The sequence below is a fragment of the Muntiacus reevesi genome, chromosome 3 (genome assembly GCF_963930625.1).
Source record: "Muntiacus reevesi chromosome 3, mMunRee1.1, whole genome shotgun sequence".
In the NCBI taxonomy this organism is placed as follows: domain Eukaryota; kingdom Metazoa; phylum Chordata; class Mammalia; order Artiodactyla; family Cervidae; genus Muntiacus; species Muntiacus reevesi.
The window spans coordinates 227,011,719-227,034,616 of record NC_089251.1 but is presented as its reverse complement, the minus strand read 5'-3'; the positions used below and the strand labels follow the sequence as shown (position 1 = coordinate 227,034,616).

The window sequence follows — 22,898 nt, the reverse complement described above, 5'->3', positions numbered from 1 at the left end:
TCAGCTTTTTCCTAGGCCATCTTTGGAATAATTTAAATTAGATGCCTTTGTCTGCTCTGTGTAATTTAGACGAGATTACAATATTGGTAGGTCATACCTGTAGCCAAAAGAAACCAAAAAGCAAAATGAGATCATCTCTCTGAAAATTAAATAGACTAATTCAGAGTTTGGACATAATCAATCAATCAAGTGATTTATGAGAAGATATATTACAACAAGCTTTAAATTTCAGAAATTAATATGTTTTGCAGATAATCTGCTTAATTTTTACTTAAACAACAGCCAGATTGCTTTGAACATTGAAAATAACTAGATCTTTCATTTGACCAGATTCATGCACAAATTCAGGTCAGTTGGCTATTACACCTGGCCCAGTAGATTTGCATTGAAATGCATTGTGACACTTTAATATAATTGGTATTAAGTTGTATTTTTTTAATACTGAAGATAATTATGCCATAGAATAAGTTCACTGGCCCTAACACTTAATGAAGACTTAGCAATATGCTAATTTTAAGAGTCGGTCCAGAACATTTAACAAGGATACAAAAATGTGCATATCAGTCAGAATAGATGAGCTGCAAGACTTTATAAAAACATATCCATAAAATATTAACCTGTGAACTGCTGATTGGTAGACATATTTCAGTGCAGTTTGTTTTCCATGTGATGTTTGCACATGGAAATGTTGCACATGTGATGTCTGCACCTGTATTTTGGTTGCTTCCTAAAATGTGGTTTCAGCTTCTAGAGCTAAAATAAAAGTTCTTTAGAACAAAATCACAATCAAAACAACATAGCTATGTAAATAGCTAAATATTAGAGTGAGTGTAAGAAGCAAATCTAGTGCACCATCTCAGGTTTTTCCACCAACTGTTTGGTTTTGGGTAAAATTCAAAACCCATCTCTCTTTGGAAAAGATCTTAGTTAGATAGAACTGTGAAAATTCAAAATATTCTGTTTTGCAATGTAGGCTAACATATCTGAAAGAGGTACTATTTTTTAAATATAGGAACTAATTAATAAAAATACCATGACCTGTTATTTGTTATTTCTCCTTTTAGCGGAAGTACAAAGTGAAATTGAAAGAATCTTTGAGTTGGCAAGATCTTTGCAACTGGTTGTTCTTGATGCAGACACCATCAATCACCCAGCACAACTTATAAAGACCTCCTTAGCACCAATTATAGTTCATGTAAAAGTCTCATCTCCAAAGGTAATTAACTCATTTCTGTCTTAAGATTTAGAAGGTCAATTTCTTTTGAAACACTCTTCACTCTGTGCATTTTTGGTTGTAGCAAGGAAAATGTCTTTTTAAGACCCTTTCAATGAATACTGTTTTTGATTCACCTTGTTCTGTACAGGTTCTTGAAGTTTTGAGATAGCAAATAAAGAATAGTTTATTCCTTCAAGAAACTCAGTCTGTGTGGTTCCCAAACCAGGCAGTTATGCAAGAATATAATAAAAAGCAAAAAAAAAAAAAAAAGGAAAGATGACGAAAAGTTAAGTCTGGCTTTTCAGAGATTTTAGGTGCTATCTTGGTAAATCTCCTAGGTAAAATTGATTCTTATATCACCTATATTATCTCCCCAGTTGAGAGAGAAAATAGTTCAAGAAGTACACATATATTTACCATAAATCTAAAGCCAAACATCACTATATAACATCTCTCGTGGAAACTTTATAGATCCATGCATTTATGCTTAGGTTGGGTTCTTCAGGGCTTCCCTGATAGCTCAGTTGGTAAAGAATCCGCCTGTAATGCAGGAGACCCTGGTTTGGTTCCTGGGTTGGGAAGATTCGCTGGAGAAGTGATAGGCTACCCACTCCAGTGTTCTTGGGCTTCCTCTGTGGCTCAGCTGGTAAAGAATCTGCCTGCAATGCAGGAGACTTGGGTTTGATTCCTGGGTTGGGAGGATCCCCTGGAGAAGGGAAAGGCTAGCCACACCAGTATTTGGGCCTGGAGAATCCTTCAAGGAACATAATTATTCTGTGATGAAGCACAATGGAGTATCTGCCATGTATCTTTATGCCAATGAGGGAGATAAAAATAAAAGTGAGACAGCCTTAAATCGGTCCCTTTTTTCCCTTACAAACTTTTATATATCCATTTATTTATTTATTTTAAAATTGGTCCCTTTTGACTTGGATGTTTTTTAATTTAAAAAACGTGATGATGTTCTAAAAAGTGAATGTGAAATAGATACCCTTGGGAGGTACTACCTTAACAATCAGTTTCTTTCCAGTGGCTCCAAGAATTCGTTTTCTTGCTTAAATGCATATTCGACTTCGAACCAGACCAGTAGTCTCCTCTCCAGGGCAAGCATGTGCCCTTCCCAACCCTTCTGACGTCCTCAGCCTTCCATCTCTCCAGGCACTGGTTCTGTGCAGAGTGAGCTTGGAGTCCCGACCAAGCCAGGACCTTTGGTCAATCATTAGAATGGAGTGAAATGGCTTTGACCACTTAGGAGTCTCTGACCCAGAACTGAAGGGGACTCAAGCACCCTTCACTGCAGCGGATTAGAGTTCAACCCTCTGGCTCCAATTGCCAGGGAGTCCACAAGTGCAGGAACGGGTCCCCTCATGGATATAAGTGCTGTGGTACCATAGAGCCTCATATTAGTACTGTTTGCGAGAAAGCATCCTATTTCAGCTAAAAAATAATTAAGGGAAAGAGAAGTATATAGAAAAATGCAATTACAGCAGTGCCCCAAAAGACATAGGTATATCACTGGTTTATAAGTAGCAATATACTAGTGCAAATGTTTTGCCTAGATTTCGAAGATGAAATTGTCCTATTAATGTCAGATTCGACCGGAATGCCTTAGTAATTATCAATGACATAAAGAGTCAAATATAAAAAAGAAAAAAAAAAGAGTCAAATATATAAGTGACTCTGATATTGATCAGACATCGAGATGGTGAACCAAAATGCTACTCAACTGAGTTTGGACATAAATGATCTGATACAGATCAGTGCCTCCACTTTTGCAGGGCTCTTTTTGAAATCTCTGGATAAAATCTAGGAAGAGGACTTAAGAATCCACCAAGACCTCACATGTAGCAAGAATAGGATGGAGGTATCAAATCCACTGTAACTGAAAGCCAGTATAACTGAAGGATGTCATTACAGAGTTTATATGTATACAAAACTTGTCATTTTGTGTTTCTTCCCTACTAATATTCAGGGTTAAACAGACTCTGAAAAAAAATCTTGATTTATTTGGTTTTCTTTCAAGTCACTGACAGTATCTCAGATTCATGTCTTCTTCTATCAGGTTTTACAGCGGTTGATTAAATCTAGAGGAAAGTCTCAAAGTAAACACTTAAATGTTCAACTGGTAGCAGCTGATAAACTTGCCCAGTGCCCCCCTGTAAGTACAATTATTTTTTTTGTCTTAATCATTCTTGACTAGTTAGAAGAGGCTGGTGGTTTTTTTTTTCTTATCATATTAGCATTGTCATTTTTATTCTAGAATGACAGTCTGTTGTCATAAACCTAAAGGATTTCTTGGCACAAAGTGCTTCTGTCACTCTAGCTACCCAGGCATCCAGAGCTCGGTTATGTCTGCCACGTAGGAAGAAATGAACTTGGTGTCCGGGGTCCAACATCCTTACAGCCACCTTGATTGCCTTGCAGACACCCAGCAAACTACTTAATGCGGTCATGTGGATGCTTTTATGAAAAGAAAACAACAAATAAAACACACTGATTTGACTTGAACATTTCTGCCAGAAAGTTCTGATAGGCATAAAAGATTATGCCACTGAAAATTGAGAATTTATTAGAACTAGAAAGAGCCCTGCGGTTACTGCACATGAAAAGGTTAAGGCTAAGTAAGGTGAAAAACTGTATTATGACAATTTTTCTTCTAATGCCACTGCCAGAGAACAGCTGCTGAGTTCAAAGCCAAGCAAATAGTGAGGAAGTGGGAGGTTGGGGGAGGGTAACTGTGTCACGTGGGTCACCAGTGTCTACACCTGCTCGGCTGACTTACTATTTCTGTGCCTATGTTTCTCTAAAGGAAATAACTGTTTGGCTACAGATTTAATTCACTAGGTTTTGTTATATATTTGTGTAAGGATTGTTCGTGCTCTCTGGAGTCATAAAATCCAATTCAGATGTTTAGAGAAGCAACACAGTGTAGCTGTTAAAAACACGGACTCTGAAGCTGACTGCTTGGGTTCAAATCTACCCTCATCTATCTCATCCCTAGTTATCTCATCTTGAGCAGACACCTATATGGTTGGATTGGCATAAAGGCTCAATGAGTGAATGGATAGCAAAGCTCTTAGAACAGTACCTAGCACAAAATAAGCAGCATCTAAATGTTTCTGTTATAATTACTGGATGTACTTTGTACTATGATATGCCGACCTGTCAAACTCTGTGAGGATCTGTGCCTGTAAGTTTCACTGTTATGTCTCAAGTTCCTATCATAGTAGACCCACAATAAATATTGAATGAATGAAATGATGTAGAGGCAGTAAGACTACAGGGTAAGAATGAGGATATACAGGCAACACATTAGACACTTACAATGGGCCAGATCCTGTGCTGGATGACTTACCTAGATTATCCCTAAGCCTCACAATTAGTAAATTAAGCTGTATTATCCCCATTATATAGTTGAGTCAACTGAACACAGAGAGCTTAAGTGATTTCCGTAAGGTACATAGCAAATTAAGATTAGATTTAGATCTTTCTGGCACCAAAGCCAATTTCCTGCCCTCACAATCCAACCTATCTGTTTACACACACAAACATAGCTACCTGCCTGCAGATAATTGTGATAGCTCAGAGTCTGGAACGCTATATTAAGAAGTCTAACTTCACATTGCTGACTACTGAAGTTCACTTACACATGGAATCCATGCTTAAAGTACTGAGCAGATATAGAAGTGTATTACTCAGACCCTGACCCTGCAATGCATCCCAGTTGGAGGAAGCTAACCTTTAACTGAGCAGCTACCAAAAGACAGGAACTATGCTACTGTTTTCAATTTTTAGAACAGTTTACTAGGGGTAGTTATAGCAGTTAGGTTTTCTGAAAAGCAGACACTTAAGTGAATTCAAAATACAGATTTATTAGGGAAAATGCCTATGAGAGTGAAAAACCTGACTTAAAAGTCAACATTCAAAAAACTAAGATCATGGCATCTGGTCCCATCACTTCATGGCAAATAGAAGAGAAAAGAAGTGGAAACAGTGGCAGATTTTATCTTCATGGGCTCCAAAGTCACGGCAGACAGTGACTGTAGCCAAAAAATTAAAAGATGCTCTTTGGAAGGAAAGCTATGACAAACCTAGACAGTGTATTAAAAAGCAGAGACATCACTTTCACTATGAACCACAAAGGTCCATATAGTCAAAGCTATGGTTTTTCCAGTAGTCAGGTACAGATGTGAGAGTTGGACCATAAAGAAGGCTGAGTGCCAAAGAACTGATGCTTTTGAATTGTGGTTCTGGAGAAGAGTCTTCAGAGTCCCTTGGACTGCAAGGAGATCAAGCCAGTCAATCCTAAAGGAAGTCAGTCCTGACTGTTCATTGGAGGGACTGATGCTGAAGCTGAAACTCCAGTACTTTGGCCACCTGATGTGAAGAGCCAATTCACTGGAAAAGTTCTGATGCTAGAAAGATGGAGAGCAGGAGCAGAAGGGAGTGACAGAGGATGAGATAGGATCACCAACTCAATTGACATGAGTTTAAACAAACTCAGAGATAGTGAAGGACAGGGAAGCCTGGCGTGCTGCAGTCCATGCAGTTGCAAAGATTTGGACATGACATGAGCAACTGAACAACAACAAATGTCTATGAGACAAAAAAGGTGGGAGAACAGAAGCAGAACTGGAAGGAGAGCCTCCAGATCTGATGCAGTTCTGACTCAGTGAAAGGAAAGGAGAAGGAAAAAGTGGGGAGAAGGAGCCTCAGACTGTGTTGGAGCCTTGAGAAAGTCTCCCCCTAGGAGCTGGGGATTCCCAGAGTACTGTAGGATCCTCATTTTGGGCAGAAATATTCTGGCTCTAGTCCCCATGCTCAGGCAGTACCTCGGAGCAGCCCAGGGAGAGCATGGGCTTGCTTGAATACCTGATGGATTGAATACCTGGTGGATCCTGAACGCACAGCAACGCAAGGCTATCTGCTGACTGCTCTCATCACAGCAGGTCCTCACTCCAGGGGAATCGGGGTGTACACCTCTGTGATGCCAGAGTAAATAACACTATTCTTAGTTTCTCCAGGAGAAAGCTAAGTCCCCATTAAGAAATTTATTGGAAGTAACAATTAGTTGTGCTCCAATATAAATAAATAAGTGAGCCCAAGACTCAACCCTGGACATGTCTGATTCCAAAGCTCTGCTCCACTAGGACACATAGCTGTGTTGTGTGGATGGATTTCTGGCCCTCAAGTTCGCTGTGCGAGAAACAGCACATTTTCCACTTTGACCCCTAGCCCACTTGGGCAGGCAGGATGCTTAGCCATGCTTGCAGCTGCCTTTACCCTAACCAAGAGCAGAACAAGGACTCCCAAGTGGTAAGGGTGGGGTTGGCAAGAAAGTTGAGAGAGTGAGGGGAGGGGCTCCAATTCAGAGAACCAATTCATTGACCAAATCCACATGGTCCTTAAGAATGGGTGCTGTGGGACTTACCGGGTGGTCCAGTGGCTAAGCTTCTGAGCTTGCGATGCAGGTGGCCCAGGTTCAATCCCTTGTCAGGGAGCTAGATCCCACATACCTTAACCAAGAGTGTGTATGCCTCAACTAAAGATCCTGCATTTCGCAACTAAGACCCGATGCAGCCAAATAAATATCTTAGAAAAAGAATGGATGCTGTGTTGCATCAGACCTTATTGGGAACAGGGGGTCTTTGGCAAGGCAGAGAGACACAAAGCCCCTCCTCTCTGAGGCATTGGCAAGAGAGCTCCCTTCTCTGTCAGTATCCCCGCCCCTCACCCCTTATTGCTATTAAAGGAACTTCCTGTTTGCTTTTGTTGTATCTAAAAGCACCCCCACCTTCTTTTGTTTCCAGAGGCAGTTAGCACAAAATGTTTCCAACCAGTTTAGGCTTTAAGGACACAAAATCCAGAAGGGGAAATGGAGAGCAGGCAATTTCCTGTAACAAACACCCCTTTGCTCAGCAGCCAAGGAAGCACAGACCCTGCCACCTGCTTGAATGGTGGAAAATGAAGAGGGGAAAGAACAAAAGGAAAGATGTCAATCAAATACCTCAGATCTCATTGACCATGTCTGAGTTCACACTATGAGAGTGGCACTGCTTCCAGGAGATCCCAGATGTGTCGCTAAGATCTGTAGAGTTTGAGGAGCAGATCTGGGTGGACTTGAGAGCAGTTGGGCCTGTCTGATTTCATTTGGCACAGTGATCAGACTTACCCCAAAGGAGGAAGGCATTCCACAATGGCTGTCTAAGTAGAGAGCCTGTCTCTAATTGCACTCAGTTGGAGGTAGGGGTGGGAGTGGAGCGGGACCTGGGACCTGATGTCAGGTGTTGTGGAAGGAATCTCCTTTGGTGAAGACCAAAGGCTGTGGCCTCTGACATCCCTTCCCTTCTTTGACACTCTGGTTCTACCTAGAGTTTGGATGTGATCAGCATAGACATGTTATGGAGATCATGAGTATTGTAGAGCCCAGGGAAGAGAAGAGTATAAAATTAAACAGAAGATATGTCAAGTCAAGTAACATGCTTATTGTTTCAAAACATCGTTAAGATGTTTCATGGAACAACATGTGCACCATCTGAGGACATGGTATCCATGCCTCTATATAGTTAAATCAGACAAATTCAAAGATTTATTCATATCAACTCTGTGTAGCTCACTATTGATTTAAAAAATATTGACAACCTAAAAGTTGAAGGTTACATTTTATTTGGTGGGAATTTTTAGGACTATAAGCCCGAGAGACAGCATCTCAAGTAACCCTGAGAGATCTGCTCTGAGGAGGTGAGAGAGGAGCCAGGTTAAATAGAAGTTTTGAAACAAAGGGTAGGTAGTCTTAACGTCAAAGGATTATTGTTAATGAAAGAAAACCAGATATCTCAAGTTAAGGAATTTAGCACTTTTATATGAATGGGAAGGTACAAGAGTCTGGGCTCGGTGAAATCATTCCTTTTATGTGCCCCTCAGCTATCTGCGGCTAGTATGCTGTCTTTTTACATCCTGAGCTCCGCTAGGGCTCACTGTAGAGAGTGGCTGCAGTCTGTGACTGGTATTCTTTTCCTTCTTAAAATGCCTTTAAGGCTCACCAGCTCACATGGGAGGCTGCAATTGCTGATGACTGTGACATCCTTTTTACTGATATGGTAGGAAATACTTCATTTCTCATCACCTAAGATCAACGCTCTTGGTGAGCACTAAATGCCATTATTTAAGCATTAGACCTATTACCTCGCTAGATGCTAAGGAAACAAAGGCACATTCCTGCCTTCAAGAAGCATGTAGTCTAATAAGATTCCAGTTGGTTGAGTCAGCAGTTGGCAAACAATCTGTTAGGTCATAAATATCCTTGCAGATATTACTTCATAGATCTTTTTTAGATTAAAAGAGCAGTTCATGTACACAGTGCTATGTTCAAAATGGATAAACAACAAGGACCTATTGTATAGCACATGGAACTCTACTCAATGTTATGTGCCAGCCTGGGTGGAAAGGGGTTTTGAGGAAGAATGGATACATGTATATGTATGACTAAGTCCCTTTGCTGTTTACCTGAAACTATCATAACAAGAATCTTGGAAAAGACTCTTAAGAGTCCCTTGAACTCAAAGATATCAAACCAGTAAATCCTAAAGGAAATCAATCCTGAATATTTATTGAAAGGACTGATGCTGAAGCTCCAATAATTTGGCCATTTGATGGGAAGAGCTGACTCATTGGAAAAGACCTTGATGCTAGGAAAGATTGAAGACAGGAGGAGAAAGGGATGACAGAGGATGAGATGGTTGGATGGCATCACCAACTCAATGGACATGAGTTTGAGCAAGCTCTGAGAGATGGTGAAGGACAGGGAAGCCTGGCATGCTGCAGTCCATGGGTCGTAGAGTCCGACACGACTGAGCAACTGAACAACAACAACAATCACAATATTATTAATCGGCTATACCCCAATACAAAATAAAAAGTTTAAAGTCTGACAAAAAGAAAGAACAATTTAGATCAGGGTTGCTCCACGTTATGTGTTGGATAATTTTTTGTTATAGGGACCTGTCCTGTGCATAGTAGGATGTTTAGCATCATCCCTGGCCAGTAACAACTACTGAGTTGTGGCAACTGAAAATATCTTCATAGATAGGGAAAGCTGTCACTCCCTGTTGAGAAACACTGGTTTAGAGGAATATCTACACACGTTTAAAGGCTAATGATGTTATAAGAAGTCTCAGTATGTGATTCCTTGAGATGCATTTCAGGTGAACTAAACTTGTTCCTTTTGAATTTGATCTTTTTACAGAATGTGTTTATTAACATTTATCTCTAATAATTACTAGAGAAAAATAACTTGTCTTATTAATATTGATACATTTTAGCTGCTGAGAGGATTGATAGTTGAGTAATTGTGTGTGAGTACAGCATATTACATCTGAAATAACTGGAACCAAGTGAAGATAGTGGACTTCAATGCACATAATACTGTGAGCAGCCTTATGATGTGTCCTCATGTCAGGAATCTCCAACATCCTGATGCACTGGGAAGGCAGCTTTACCCTGTTGTTATTTCAGCAGGATAAACACTTTCTTGTTTTATATAACTGGTTCAGTAACCTGGAATTCTAAACAAGTAGTCTGGATAAGCAAGGTTACTTTGTAGTTAATTTTCTGTATACACTCTGTATTCACATTGTTAAACATGTTCATTCGGTATTGTTTGAATAGCATTTGTAATACTAAGAAGGAATTGTATAATCATTTTGGAATTTTTGAGAAAATCTTCAGATTATAAAAACTAGTAGTAATCTCAAAATGTATCTGCATTTTCCCTTCTTTACTTCAAGACCGTAATTATCATTGTCATCCAAAGATGGGTGATCACTGTGTCATTTTAGTTCCTCTAGGAGAATTTGCAACTTCCTTAATTGGCCACTGCATCTCCAATCTGAAAAGTCAGCAAATTGCACTAGCGGAGTCTCGAAATGCTAAGAAATTACAGGCAGCAGTCTTTAGAAAGGGAAGTCTAAAAAAGCCCTGAAAGCATTAACTCTCTGTACCTAGAAAAATGAACTCAGGGACTGTTGAAGAAAAAAGGGACCTTGAAAAGCACCTGGTGTAGTATATCCTGGCATGTGTTCTTCCCAGTATGGGTTCTATGCAGTGCCAATAGGTAGAAAGCACTTTGGTACCAAAAATGTTTGAGACACCATTCATGTAAACAAACGTAGACTGTTTTCTTTACTGCAAAAGCTTTAATATGCTAATAGATATTTTATAGCTCCATTAGGATAGTGCACATTGCTTCTCCTAAGTTTCAACTATAGAACCATTTTTCCACAGAGCATCCTGTGGATATAGTGTTTCATGGAACAATTCTAGGGAAAGACTGATCATTTAGCAGATGAGAGAACTGAGACCAAGAGAGATGAACTGACTTTCCAGAGGTCGTATGTCTTTGCCAAGTCAGCATAAGATCTCCATCTTCTCATCTGACAAGACTTTAGAGACTGAATGGCAACAGATAGGTTACTATATATGATATAATATATATCATATCATATAAATATATCATTATATCATTAGATAATGATTATATAATGAGATATATATATGTTCCTGCAGAGAGAATCATGGATTTCATGAGTGAGACTTCTTCTAAGAATGGGATCAGCAAACATTTCCAGTGAAGTGCCAAGGAGTAAATATTTTAGGCTTTGTGGACCATGTGGTCTTCACAAAACTACTCAACTCTGCCTTGGGAGCAGGAAAGTAGCCACACATAGTATGTGATTGGATGTGAGTGTTCCAATTGAACTTTGTTTATAGAAGTAGGAGGCAGGCCCAAGGTAGCCAGCTCACCAAAGTTGCCACCCTTGTTCCAGAACAAGGTTCTGGTTATCTATTTCTGTGCAGTGAACCTTACCAAAATTTAGTGACTTCAAATGACGACCACTTGCTGGTACACAGCTGGTGACTGACCTAGTGCCTTTCCATCAAGAATGTGAGCGTCTTATGTGGCAGCTCCCAGGGCTCCAAGAGCAAGTATTCCAACCCCTTAAACTTAGATATTGGGTTTATTGGCACAGCATCACTTCCACAGTGTTCTGCTAGTCAAAGGAATCTAGAGGCTGCTCAGATTCAAGGAGACAGGACATAAACCCTACATCTCCATGTAGAGAGTGTTAAAGAACCTGTGGCCATTTTTGATCTGCCACAAACAGAAAGATGAGCTGAAAGGATGGACTACTGAATACTTCTACTCTGGAAGAAGGAAGACTTTCCTTCATTGCTTCCTCTAAATTCACAGAAGAAAAGGTGAGAGGAAGACAGAAAAGGGTCTTGAGAGACAGGGACCCACAAGCCCGTTTTATATGTGTGTTTTTATATGACCAGCCTGAATTTCCATTTGGGTTATACATCTATACACTGTAGTGCTGGATTTCATTTTACTTGCACCAGGTACCCTTTTCCTTTCCAAAGAAGTTGAAAGAGTACATTTAAGAAGTGCAAAGTTCAAGTTGCCCCAGTACTATGGTATTCAGTTACATAATGCATGGTGAGAAAAGCAGATAGACAGACAATTGAATATATAAATGAAATGTAATCCTTTAATCCTACTTAGCTACAAGATGACTTGTGTTACCAAAAGCTGACCCTGGCTCTTTGAGCTCTGTAATTTTTCAGTGCATGTAAAATGACAGTCATCACTCTCTGCAAGAGGGAAGCATGTCTCCTCCACAGAGACTTGCAAACTTCCAACATTACAATAGCCATGGTCGTTCTCGTCTCTTACCCTTTATTTTCCATTGCTGAATGGACTCAGATTTACTCTATTAAACACAGGAACTCTGAAGTGAATGTTAGTACCCAGGATCCTATGACAGTAGTATTGCTATCACAGTGGTAATTTTCCACCACCCTATTCCAGTAATTTTCTTTAAATTACTTAGAATCATGTGGATTCTCCTACCTGAAGTGCCATCCCTGTTGGTGCATTCATTAGGACAGAGCCTCTGGATTCTGTACAAGTACAGAAAGTAATTCACAACATGACTTTTGAAAACGTGACTAATCAATTTCAGATGTTTCCTTCATGAAAAAAGGCCACACAGGATCTAGTTTCTCTCCGTCCCAAGGAGACTACTCTTGTTGCAGGAATTTCAGTCACCCAACTTGGATCTGCCAAGTTAGGGACAGTTCACTCCCTTCAGTACTATGATTTAAAATATTGGGTTAATATGGACTCAACAAAAACACCAGGTGTCTTTTCTGCAGACAGTAGCACTGATAAATGTTGTTAAAACCTTTGAAGATTAAGAATGGACAGGATGGGGGGTAGGGGTTGGCAGGGAGTCTCAAGAGGGAAGGGCTGTATGTTGTATACCAATGGCTGATTCATGTTGATACATTTCAGACACCAACATAATATTGTAAAGCAATCCTCCAATTAAAAATAAATAAATTTGAAAAAGAGAAAAATGGACAAGATGGAGTTCCTTGGCAGTCCAGTTGTTAGGACTTAGAGTTTTTCACAGTTGTGGCCTTGAATCTAATCCCTTGTCAGGGAACTAGGGTCCTGTATCAATAATCTCAGATATGCAGATGACACCCTTATGGCAGAAGGCGAAGAAGAGCTAAAGAGCCTCTTGATGAAAGTAAAAGAGGAGAGTGAAAAAGTTGGCTTAAAACTCAGCGTTCAAAAAACTAGGATCATGGCATCTGGTCCCATCCCTTCAAGGCAAATAGATGGGGAAACAATGGAAATAGTGACAGACTTTATTTTCTTGGGCTCCAAAATCACTGCAGACTGTGACTGCAGCCATGAAATTAAAAGACGCTTGCTCCTTGAAAGAAAAGCTATGACAAATTAGTATATTAAAAAGCAGAGACATTACTTTGCCAACAAAGGTCCATCTAGTCAAAGCTACGGTTTTTCCAGTAGTCATGTATGGATGTGAAAGTTGGACTATAAAGAAAGCTGAGCACTGAAGAATTGATGCTTTTGAACTATGGTGTTGGAGAAGACTCTTGAGAATCCCTTGGACTGCAAGGAGATCAAACCAGTCAATCCTAAAGGAAATCAGTCCTGGATATTCATTGGAAGTACTGATGCTGAAGCTGAAACTCCAATAATATGGCCACCTGATATGAAGAAGTGACTCATTGGAAAAGACCCTGATGCTGGGAAGGATTGAAGGCGGGAGGAGAAGGGGACAACAGAGGATGAGATGGTTGGATGGCATCATCAACTCAATGGACATGAGTTTGAGCAAGCTCCAGGAGTTGGTGATGAACAGGGAGGCCTGGCGTGGTGCAGTCCATGGGGTCACAAAGAGTTGGACACGACTGAGTGGCTAAATTGAACTGAACTGAAGCTGGGCAGCAGAGCCAATACATAAATAAAATAAATAAAAAGCAGAACCACCTCTTTAAAAAAAAAAAAAAAAAGAATGAACAGTTTGGATGGGTGTGGTGAGGAAAATGTGTTTGGGTTCAGAATGAAAGTCATAGATCATTAAAAGAGAGGAACTAGAAGGGATCAAAGTCACTGTATTCTTCGCCTTCATGCTTTCCCCACAGATCAGTGGTAGGAATTATGATTGTCTTTACCTTTTGGCTCATTAAAGTGGAAACTGTGCCTGAAACTAAAACTGTTAGAGCCACATGATATTGGTAGGCTTTCCTTTATCCCCCAAAGTACTCCTAAATCTTTCAAAGTCCCTTTAACTTAGAGTTTCCTATCACTAGTTGACCAGTGAGTTGAGTACTCAGGAATTTAAAGCTTTAATAATATAAAGAATGCAATTCTGATATGAAAGAAACATTGGCTGTTTATTTTATAATTAGCATTGCCTATTTGTCATTCAGCCATCTCATTTCACTGAATAGTACTTGCCAGTCATTTTTTTGCATGGTGGCAAATTAAAGATCTCTATATTCCAATAACAAAGAAGCAAAACTATGCTCACCCCTATTATTTCTTTTTTCCACTTAGAACTAGGAAAGATGCCCCATCTGAGGATCTCTCTCTGCACAACAAATAAATGAAAGCAATGCATATACCATGGGAGAGTTTATATATATTTAATCCCCTGGCTACTTAGTAGTGTACCAACTTAACAAAAAAGTTAAGATTCAACTGGAGCATTCATTTCTAAGTTTTATAAACTTTTTATTTTAAAACATTTAATAACAACTCCTAGATAAAACATGTTAGAAATTATGTTTGTTTTAATGAAATTCTCCCTTTTTGCTGCTGCTGCTGCTGCTAAGTTGCTTCAGTCGTGTCCGACTCTGTGCAACCCCATAGATGGCAGCCCACTAGGCTCCACCGTCCCTGGGATTCTCCAGGCAAGAACACTGGAGTGGGTTGCCATTTTCTTCTCCAATGCATGAAAGTGAAAAGTGATAGTGAAGTCACTCAGTCGTGCCCGACTCTTAGCGATCCCATGGACTGCAGCCTACTGCTGCTCCTCCATCCATGGGATTTTCCAGGCAAGAGTCCTGGAGTGGGGTGCCATTGCCCTCTCCGCCCTTTTTGCTAGAAAGTATGTATTTCACAGTCATAAAGACTTGCCCATTCCCTCTCTATATCTTCCCTCCCAAGAGACTGTATTATAAAAGAAAGAAATGGAACCTATTCCAATCGTCAGTGTAGTAACTGAAAAGTACTTCATCTTTTCTGAAGACCAGCGTGACCCACCTTCCAATTCTCCCCAGTTTTGCAGATTTGCACACTCAGAGGCCCAGCTTCCCAGAAGTACTCAGTCCCAGGCAAACCGGGACGGCTGGTTGCTCTGATTCAGATACCTTCCTTGGGCAAGTATGTGATACTCCGTGAATGAAGAACTAGACAGAGCTTTACATACTTAATTTTTTTTGAAAAGCTATTGCAGACTTTCTTCATTCCTATTATATTCAGCTTCAATCTTTCTCCCTTTATTTCCTGCCATTGTTGTCTTCTGGACCACTGGATAAGCTAGAGGCATGTTTTTCACTCGTTATTTGTCACACTTCAGTTTTTTCATTTTTCTGAAAAAGGTTATCCAGAAAAGGGTCCTCCTCTGCCTGGTTTTCTGGTGATTTGTTTTGACTCTTCTGTTCACTCCTTATTTACTTTGGCAGCCGCGTTATTTCTGCCCGGCTCAGCTGAAGAAAATATCTCATCACAGAATGTCAGAGGCGCGTGCCGTGTCGGTACTTTGAAAACAGCTCTGTGTTACCCCTATCTCCAGCAGTCTCAAGGGCATGGTGTCACCTGTGACTGTCGCATTATCCACACCCTCTTCTGATTAGATAGCTCTCTGCATCCATATCCCATGCCGGAGGCCTCACATATTACACAGTGAAGAGCTAGCTGCACTTGAACCTTTAAACTTATGAAACATTGGCAGAGCTGGTTTGCATAATTCATTCGTCTGCTTTTCTTTGAATTTCTCTTTGTATAATTTAAAATCTTTTTTCTTGCCTTATCCTCATTTTGTAACACTCTGGTGTAATCAACTGTGTTATTTCCTAAACAGTTGAGAGGAAAAATTGTCACCGATAGCCAGGCTGTGAGATTCCTCTTAGTTGGAAATAAGCTGCATATGTCAGTATTCATTCAAAAGCTGAAATGTGCTTTGCTCTGTGCTTTTGAAAGCCTAAAAGCAATTTCAAATCATCTTCCATCGTATAGCTGTCCTTTTAGCAGCGCAAAAGCTTAGTTTCCTAGAAATGAGTGAGACTTTAGCAAACAGCCATATGCTGATGTATACAAATTCTATCCATTGGCGAAGGAAAGCGCTTTATTAAACTACTTGTAATTAAGTGTATGTTTAATTCTGTCTGCAGCCATGACAATGTATTAATAACATGTGGAATAGCCAGGAAGATAGAAATCTAATTCAAATAATGCTTTGCAGTGGGTGCTCCTTACCACATTTTACCCTCTCTGGGCTTTGCAGTCCTGGCTGTGATAATTAGAACCCTTAGTCCAAGTGTCTCTGGATGGTTCATTAACTTGAGACTTTATGAAAACAAGAAAATGACTTGTTGAGACTGCTGCTGCTGCTGTTGCTAAGTCGCTTCAGTCGTGTCCGACTCTGTGCGACCCCGTAGACGGCAGCCCACCAGGCTCCCCCGCCCCTGGGATTCCCCAGGCAAGAACACTGGAGTGGGTTGCCATTTCCTTCTCCCATGTGTGAAAGTGAAAAGTGAAAGTGAAGTCGCTCAGTCGTGTCGACTCTTAGCGACCCCATGGACTGCAGCCTACCAGGATCCTCCGTCCATGCAATTTTCCAGACAAGAGTTATTGAGACTACCCTTTGGTTTTGGGGGGTTTGTTTGTTTGTGTTTTGCTTTGTAAATTTTTTATTTTAATTTTTTTTGTATTTTTAAAGCTTTTTATTTTCTATTGGAGTACAACCAATTAACAATGTTGTGGTAATTTCACACAGACAGAAAAGCGACTTGGCCATACGTATATATGTATCCATTCATTCTCTTCCAAACTTCCCTCCCATCTAGACTGCCACATGACATTGAGCACGGTTCCCTGTGCTATATAGTAGGACCTTGGTGGTTATTTATTTTAAATATAGCAGTGTGTACATGAGACTACACGTTGTTGAGAGCCCATATTATAGAATGAGATTTATGTAATTGAATTATACAGTTAACATAAATAACACTATATAAACAACAGACTCCAGATGAAATACAGCCTAGAATTTGTGGGCGATTTTAGCCTGGAGTGGCTGACAGAGTGGTCCTTTGTGCTAGCCAGTTTCCTCTTTCTTCTTCCTGTCTTGTCTAAGTGTGTGCATGCCCTCTGGGATGGAGGCTGTTCTTGTTCCATTCAAGTTAGCATTAGCAAGGCCATCAGAGAATGCAATGTGTATATCAGAGCATTAGGGACGTTTCTCAGAGTCTACATTTGTAACCGTTTATGGTTTAGGTTAGTGAGGGGAGGGAGCCTTTGATTTCAAGAGACAGACACCTCCTTGATTTGCAATAGTGGGAAGAGGATTTATTACAAGGATATACGTTGACTGACACCGTGGACCTGACCGTTTTCTCGTTCTCTCAGTGGACCGTGTGGTCTCTTCCACTGTGTCTTTTGCTGCTCTTTGTTTTATTTTCTTCTCTTTACAGATAGAATTCTTTGACTTACTCATAATTTCCCCTCCCTCATAAATGTGACTTCCACATATCTCTCTGCGCCTACTTCTATATCCATAACTTTAAGCAGCAGTTCTGAACATTCAGTGACTCAGTCTCTGCTCTTCAGAATTAAAGTCCCAATGTGGTGTAGACTATTATGGATTTTAATATCTGTCTCTTACCCAGAGTGAATGCTTCTTGAGCATAGGGGTGAAGTCTGTTTTCTTTTCCACAGTATACTCACAATGCCTAGCACAGAATAGGTATCGAGTAAATATTTTATGAATGAATAAAATATGCAAAAACCCATCTGAAATCCACTAATAAGCATTCTTGTGGGGGAAAGGTTTCTACATAACTTCAGCTGGCTACCTTCTCAAACACCAGTTGGCTTAGACTGAAGTCACCTTATTCTTTCCTAGTTGCTAAATACTTCTCACTGCCTTGCAAATTAGGGTCAAAATGTTCAGTAAAGATCGATGTGATGAAAACATTCAAAGAGTAAATGTTGGGAGAGAGATTGTTTCCATGGTGACTCTGCTTCAGGGAGCCTTCATATTGATGAGAGTGAGTCAGCTGACCCCCCACCAACCCAGAGCCATCCAGTTGCTGTAAACCGACAACCCACCTGCAGCATCAAGTGCGGAAGGCAGTAACCCTGTATTTAATCCAGTACTGGAAGCTCCTTCTTTGGCTAAAATGAGCTTGTAAGAGCAAGTGGGGGCTGTGGAAGTGGCAGCAGGCAAGGTATGGATTCAGCTACTGAAAGTCAAGGGTGTACTCTCACTTACCTGTGTAATGGCTTTTGTCTTCATGAGGCTGACCCTTCAGAGAATCGGTGTCCCAGTTATATTCTCTCTGTGTTCCCAACCACACGGCAGTGACAGAGGGGCCACTCTACTCCTACGGGGCAGAAGAACAACTTCCAGATTATAGAATAGGTGTTGGACCAAGTCCTTAGTGACAGAAACATGGACACCAGACACGTCTTGTGTGACCCCTTGCCAACTCCCTAAGCACCACCCCTGTAACCAGTTATTCCTTGCTCTTATTCTTGTTTAACCATTTCACGCAATTATCCTCTAGTAGCAGAAAGACTATGCTGTGGTTTTCTACTATTAATTCTTTACCTGTCGTGTTGTTTTATCATGAAAGAGATAACATCATTTCACAAACATTCTAAAAATTCCCAAGTAGGGACTTCCCTGGTGGACCAGTGCTTAAGAATCTGCTTTGCAGTGCAGGGAATGTGAGTTTGATCCCTGGTCGGGCAACTAAGTTCCCACATGCCACGGGGCAACTAAGGCAGCATGTAGCAACTACTGAGCCCATGCACCACAACTAGGGTTTGTGCACCCAAAAAAAGATCCCGCAGGCCACAACTAGGACCCAATGCAGCCAAATAAATAATGTTAAAGAAAAATTACCCAAGTAAATGTTATTTCCTCCAACATAGTTAATTTGCGAGATGAAATGTTTATTCCTGTGATACATTTGTTACTGAAACATTTTTAGAACTCCTCTTTCAGTGCCATTAACTTGCTTCTCTCATATTCTGAAGTAAGTAAATATTCCGTAAGTATCTATAGGAATATATGAATAAAGATGTGAACACATATGTGTTTTCACTATATTCTACTTAGAACTCTTCTTTATGTACCTCATCTTTTTTTTTCTTCCTAAATAATGAAAGATCCAGATATCTAATGAGCATTCCCATTTTTATGTCATTGTTCAGATTTGTACATGGTCAACTGTGTAGTTCTTCACTTGACTTTAATTTTAGGAACTGCCGATATATCCCCTCAAATTTGATATTTGCTGTTGGATATTAGAAACAGTATTATCTGCATGAAGCAGAATTTTAGGTTTCATGGCCTAACATTTGAAATATAAATAAAATGGATTTTCTTTTTATCTGCAGGAAATGTTCGATGTCATACTAGATGAGAATCAGCTGGAGGATGCATGTGAACACCTGGGAGAGTACCTTGAGGCCTACTGGCGTGCCACCCACACGACCAGTAGCACTCCCATGACCCCACTGCTTGGAAGGAACCTGGGCTCGACAGCACTCTCGCCATATCCCACAGCAATTTCTGGGTTACAGGTAGTGGCACTTGTGCTTTTCCAATCTTACATTTAAGCCTCTATGGGAAACTCGATGGAGACGGAGACTGGGATTGTCCTTACTCTGAAGAGAGAACCACGTATATTACTATATCAAAAAATCTAAAGTAGTAGCTAGTCATATAGACTATTTTACACTTTACACACTCGAATCACTTTGGTTCATATACTTGCTCTAAAGTATTAGCAAAAAACTTCTTCAGATTCACATCTTTTGGCTCCATTGATTCTAACAGATATTTCACACTGTTACATATACTATTTTACACACACTCGGAAAGCACTGGGCTTTCCTGGTGGCTCAGATGGTCAAGAATCAGCCTGCAGTGCAGGAGACCTCGGTCTGATCTCTGTGTTGGGAAGATCCCCTGGAGGAGGACATGGCAGCCCACTCTAGTCTTCTTGCCTGGAGTATTGCCGTGGACAGAGCAGCCTGGCGGGCTGCAATCCATGGGGTTGCAAAGAGTCGGACACGACTGAGCGACTAAGCGCACACAACACACACAGAAAGCATTACCTCGTCATGATCTACCCTAGACAGAGTTACCCGGAGAGTGGCCTTTTCCTTAGAGCTTTGTACTCTGTTCATTTATAATGAATTTTACTTAAATTCATCCCTCCTCTGCTTACACTGGTGGCCCGGTGGTTAAGACTCTGTGCTTCCAATGCCAGGGGCAAGGGCTGGATTCCTGGTCTGGGAACTATGATCCCACAGGTGCTGGTGTTGGCCAAAAATGAACTCATCTCTCCTATGTCTAAACCCTCCTAAGGAACTTACTACCTACTAGTCAGGGGTCCATTCATCACTTCTCCAACGTCACTTCTTCAGGATTAGACAGTGGTGGCATTGTCAGGCACAGGACCAGCTAAGTGAGGAGGGATAGACGGACGTTATGACCAGTCTTACCTAATCCTGCCCCACAGGCTGCGGAGCCTGTCTGTACGCAAACAGAACTCGCAGAGTAGAATTGTCTCAGTTGGAAATAGTGACAGATCTCTGAGTTTTCTTAGGGGTTAGCACGGCCCACCTTGGCCATCACCTATGGCCTTTAGGGGAGTGGGGGATGAATGCAGGATCAGCAGGCTCGCTGTTCAGGTGCTGTGCTCAGGGCCAGACGTGGGGAGCCAGAGGCATTACAATATGAAGTGAATCTGATATGAATATGAATGCATGATATGTCATATGATATGTCATATGATATGTCATATGAATCTATATGATACCAAGCTGCTGCGGGAATGTGGCCAGACCCCCAGCTGACTGAGGAATGGTTGTCAGTTGAGCTCTCTTGCATCATGACTAGTGTTGTATTAATGGGTTATAATAATAGTCATAATGTAGATCGTGTAGCATTAACTCTAAGATAAATGGCACTCTCTGAAATGTTGTTATAACTCTATTACTGTTTTACAAAGCTACATCTTTGTAAGAAAAAAAAAGCTACCACATAAAGAAATAGCTTTTGTGGCTGGAAATGAACTTGGGATATGTCCTATTATAATATGCAGTGTATGTGTGGGTGCTGGGTCTCTTTCTTTCCTTGTTTTACTGTCTGCATGCTGATCTGAGTGTGGCACTTCCACTGGCCAGTTAAGGTTGGCTCTGAGCTGTACACTGTGGGAGGAGAAATGGATAAATGAAGCAATGTGATTCCACCTAACAAGTTGGTAGAGATGAAGAGTTGTACTTTGATTATGAATATAACACTCCTGACTTAGCACCTCTCAAACATCCACCCAGAGTGGTTCCCCCAGTTTCACTTGAGTTAACATGGTGTCCTTTGTCCTGGGGCCACGTTCTCCTAGTAACCATGGGCACTTAATTGTTAGACCCCTAATTGGGGCTAGAGGCAGACTGTTGAATGAGTTTCCCGCTGAAGGTGAATATCCTTTAGAGAAAATGTATCTTGGTCTTTGGTTTCATCAGTATCCTGTTTATTAACTGAGGCGACCTACCCAGAAAAGGTAGGCACAGCCACGGATACATGTTTTCCTGAGATTTGAAGAAAAAATGTTAACAGCATTTGCTGAGCACTTAAATAAGTGACTGAAGATATTAATTTCATGTTATCAGAGGAATTTAGTTTATATTCTGAGGATTATTTTTCCAGGACATTTCAGTTGGAGGAAGCAAGAATTGTAAATGTATCAGTTAGCTGGCTTCATAATTACTGTATACTTCTTTGGAGAGAATGTTGCTGAGTCTTGCATTTATGTAGGATGTAGAAACAAATATTTTATGGGCAGTACAAGTCATAATTTTACTAAAATATTTTTTAAAGGTATAAGGAACATTCAACTAGATAAAGATGAAGTGTGTGACTTTAGGAGAAAGCTTTTATCAGTTCAAGAGAGAAAGAAAAAATAGCCGATACTATTCTGAACTTTAACCTATTTCCCAATAGGAAAATAATCCTCATTTTTGCAATAGAAGTGGAATTATTGGTCTCTCCTAAATATACTAAGTTCCATTCAGCAGTTAACTTTCATTTTTATATTTTTCATAGGAAGCATAAGTATGCAGTGTTACGTAATTAAAATTCACTAACTACCAGCACTTTAACCTCTTTGCATGTTGTGTCCCAAATACATCAGACCAGATATTTCGAGCAAACCATTTGTGCATCAGAATGTTTTATTAACTCAAATATATAGCATCTTATTGTACAGATCCTCCTGTTGTACGTACATTTACATGTTCTACGTGAACGAAGCAGACTTGATTTAACCAGTGAACCATCTGATGTTTTTAGAGTCAGCGTCTGAGGCACAGCAACCACTCCACAGAGAACTCTCCAGTTGAAAGACGAAGTCTAATGACCTCTGATGAAAATTATCACAATGAAAGGGCTCGGAAGAGTAGGAACCGCTTGTCTTCCAGTTCCCAGCATAGCCGAGATCATTACCCTCTGGTGGAAGAAGATTATCCTGACTCATACCAGGACACTTACAAACCTCACAGGAACCGAGGATCGCCTGGGGGATATAGCCATGATTCTCGACATAGGCTTTGAGTCTGCAGAAACAAACAGAAAGTTCATCTGTTGACGATTTGCCATAGCACTGCTAGGATACAACCAGTCATCTTAACGTGGCAAGTATAGCACAGTACTGACTGTGCTTATGGGCTGCTGTCATTGATGCTAAGAAGGGGCAAAAAAAAAAAAAATGTACATTATGCCCTTAAGTCTAGATGGATCTTAGATGCCCATTCATACAGATATTTTTAAGTGCAGCATTTACATAGCAGTACCTTTTGTTTTCTTCATTAGATTTAGACACATCAATTTGTAATTTAGGGTATTTATCAAGGCACATATAAAATAATTTCCCATGCTGGAAATTCCAAATGACCAGTTCCAGTTGGAACCAATTTATAAACCAATTCCTGTTGGAATTTGGGTGAATTGACTAGAAAGTCTACTTGAGCATGTTGTAATCAATTTAAAAATCTGAAAAAAAAAGA

The 22,898-nt window shown here is 40.4% G+C and overlaps 1 protein-coding gene across 3 annotated transcripts in view; it reads left to right on the top strand.

Moving 5' to 3' along the window:
* Window positions 1–22,581, top strand: part of CACNB4 (calcium voltage-gated channel auxiliary subunit beta 4) — a 253,916-nt gene extending 231,335 nt beyond the window's left edge. For 2 of the 3 annotated variants that reach the window (XM_065927845.1, XM_065927846.1), the window contains exons 11-14: window positions 1,065–1,216; window positions 3,279–3,374; window positions 19,227–19,412; window positions 22,186–22,581. In XM_065927845.1, coding sequence (XP_065783917.1) covers window positions 1,065–1,216; window positions 3,279–3,374; window positions 19,227–19,412; window positions 22,186–22,446 — 695 coding nt within the window. In that variant the 3' untranslated portion in view covers window positions 22,447–22,581. The remainder of the gene's footprint in view (window positions 1–1,064; window positions 1,217–3,278; window positions 3,375–19,226; window positions 19,413–22,185) is intronic. The other variant, XM_065927847.1, reaches the window with a different exon arrangement.
* The last annotated feature ends 317 nt before the right edge of the window (window positions 22,582–22,898 follow it).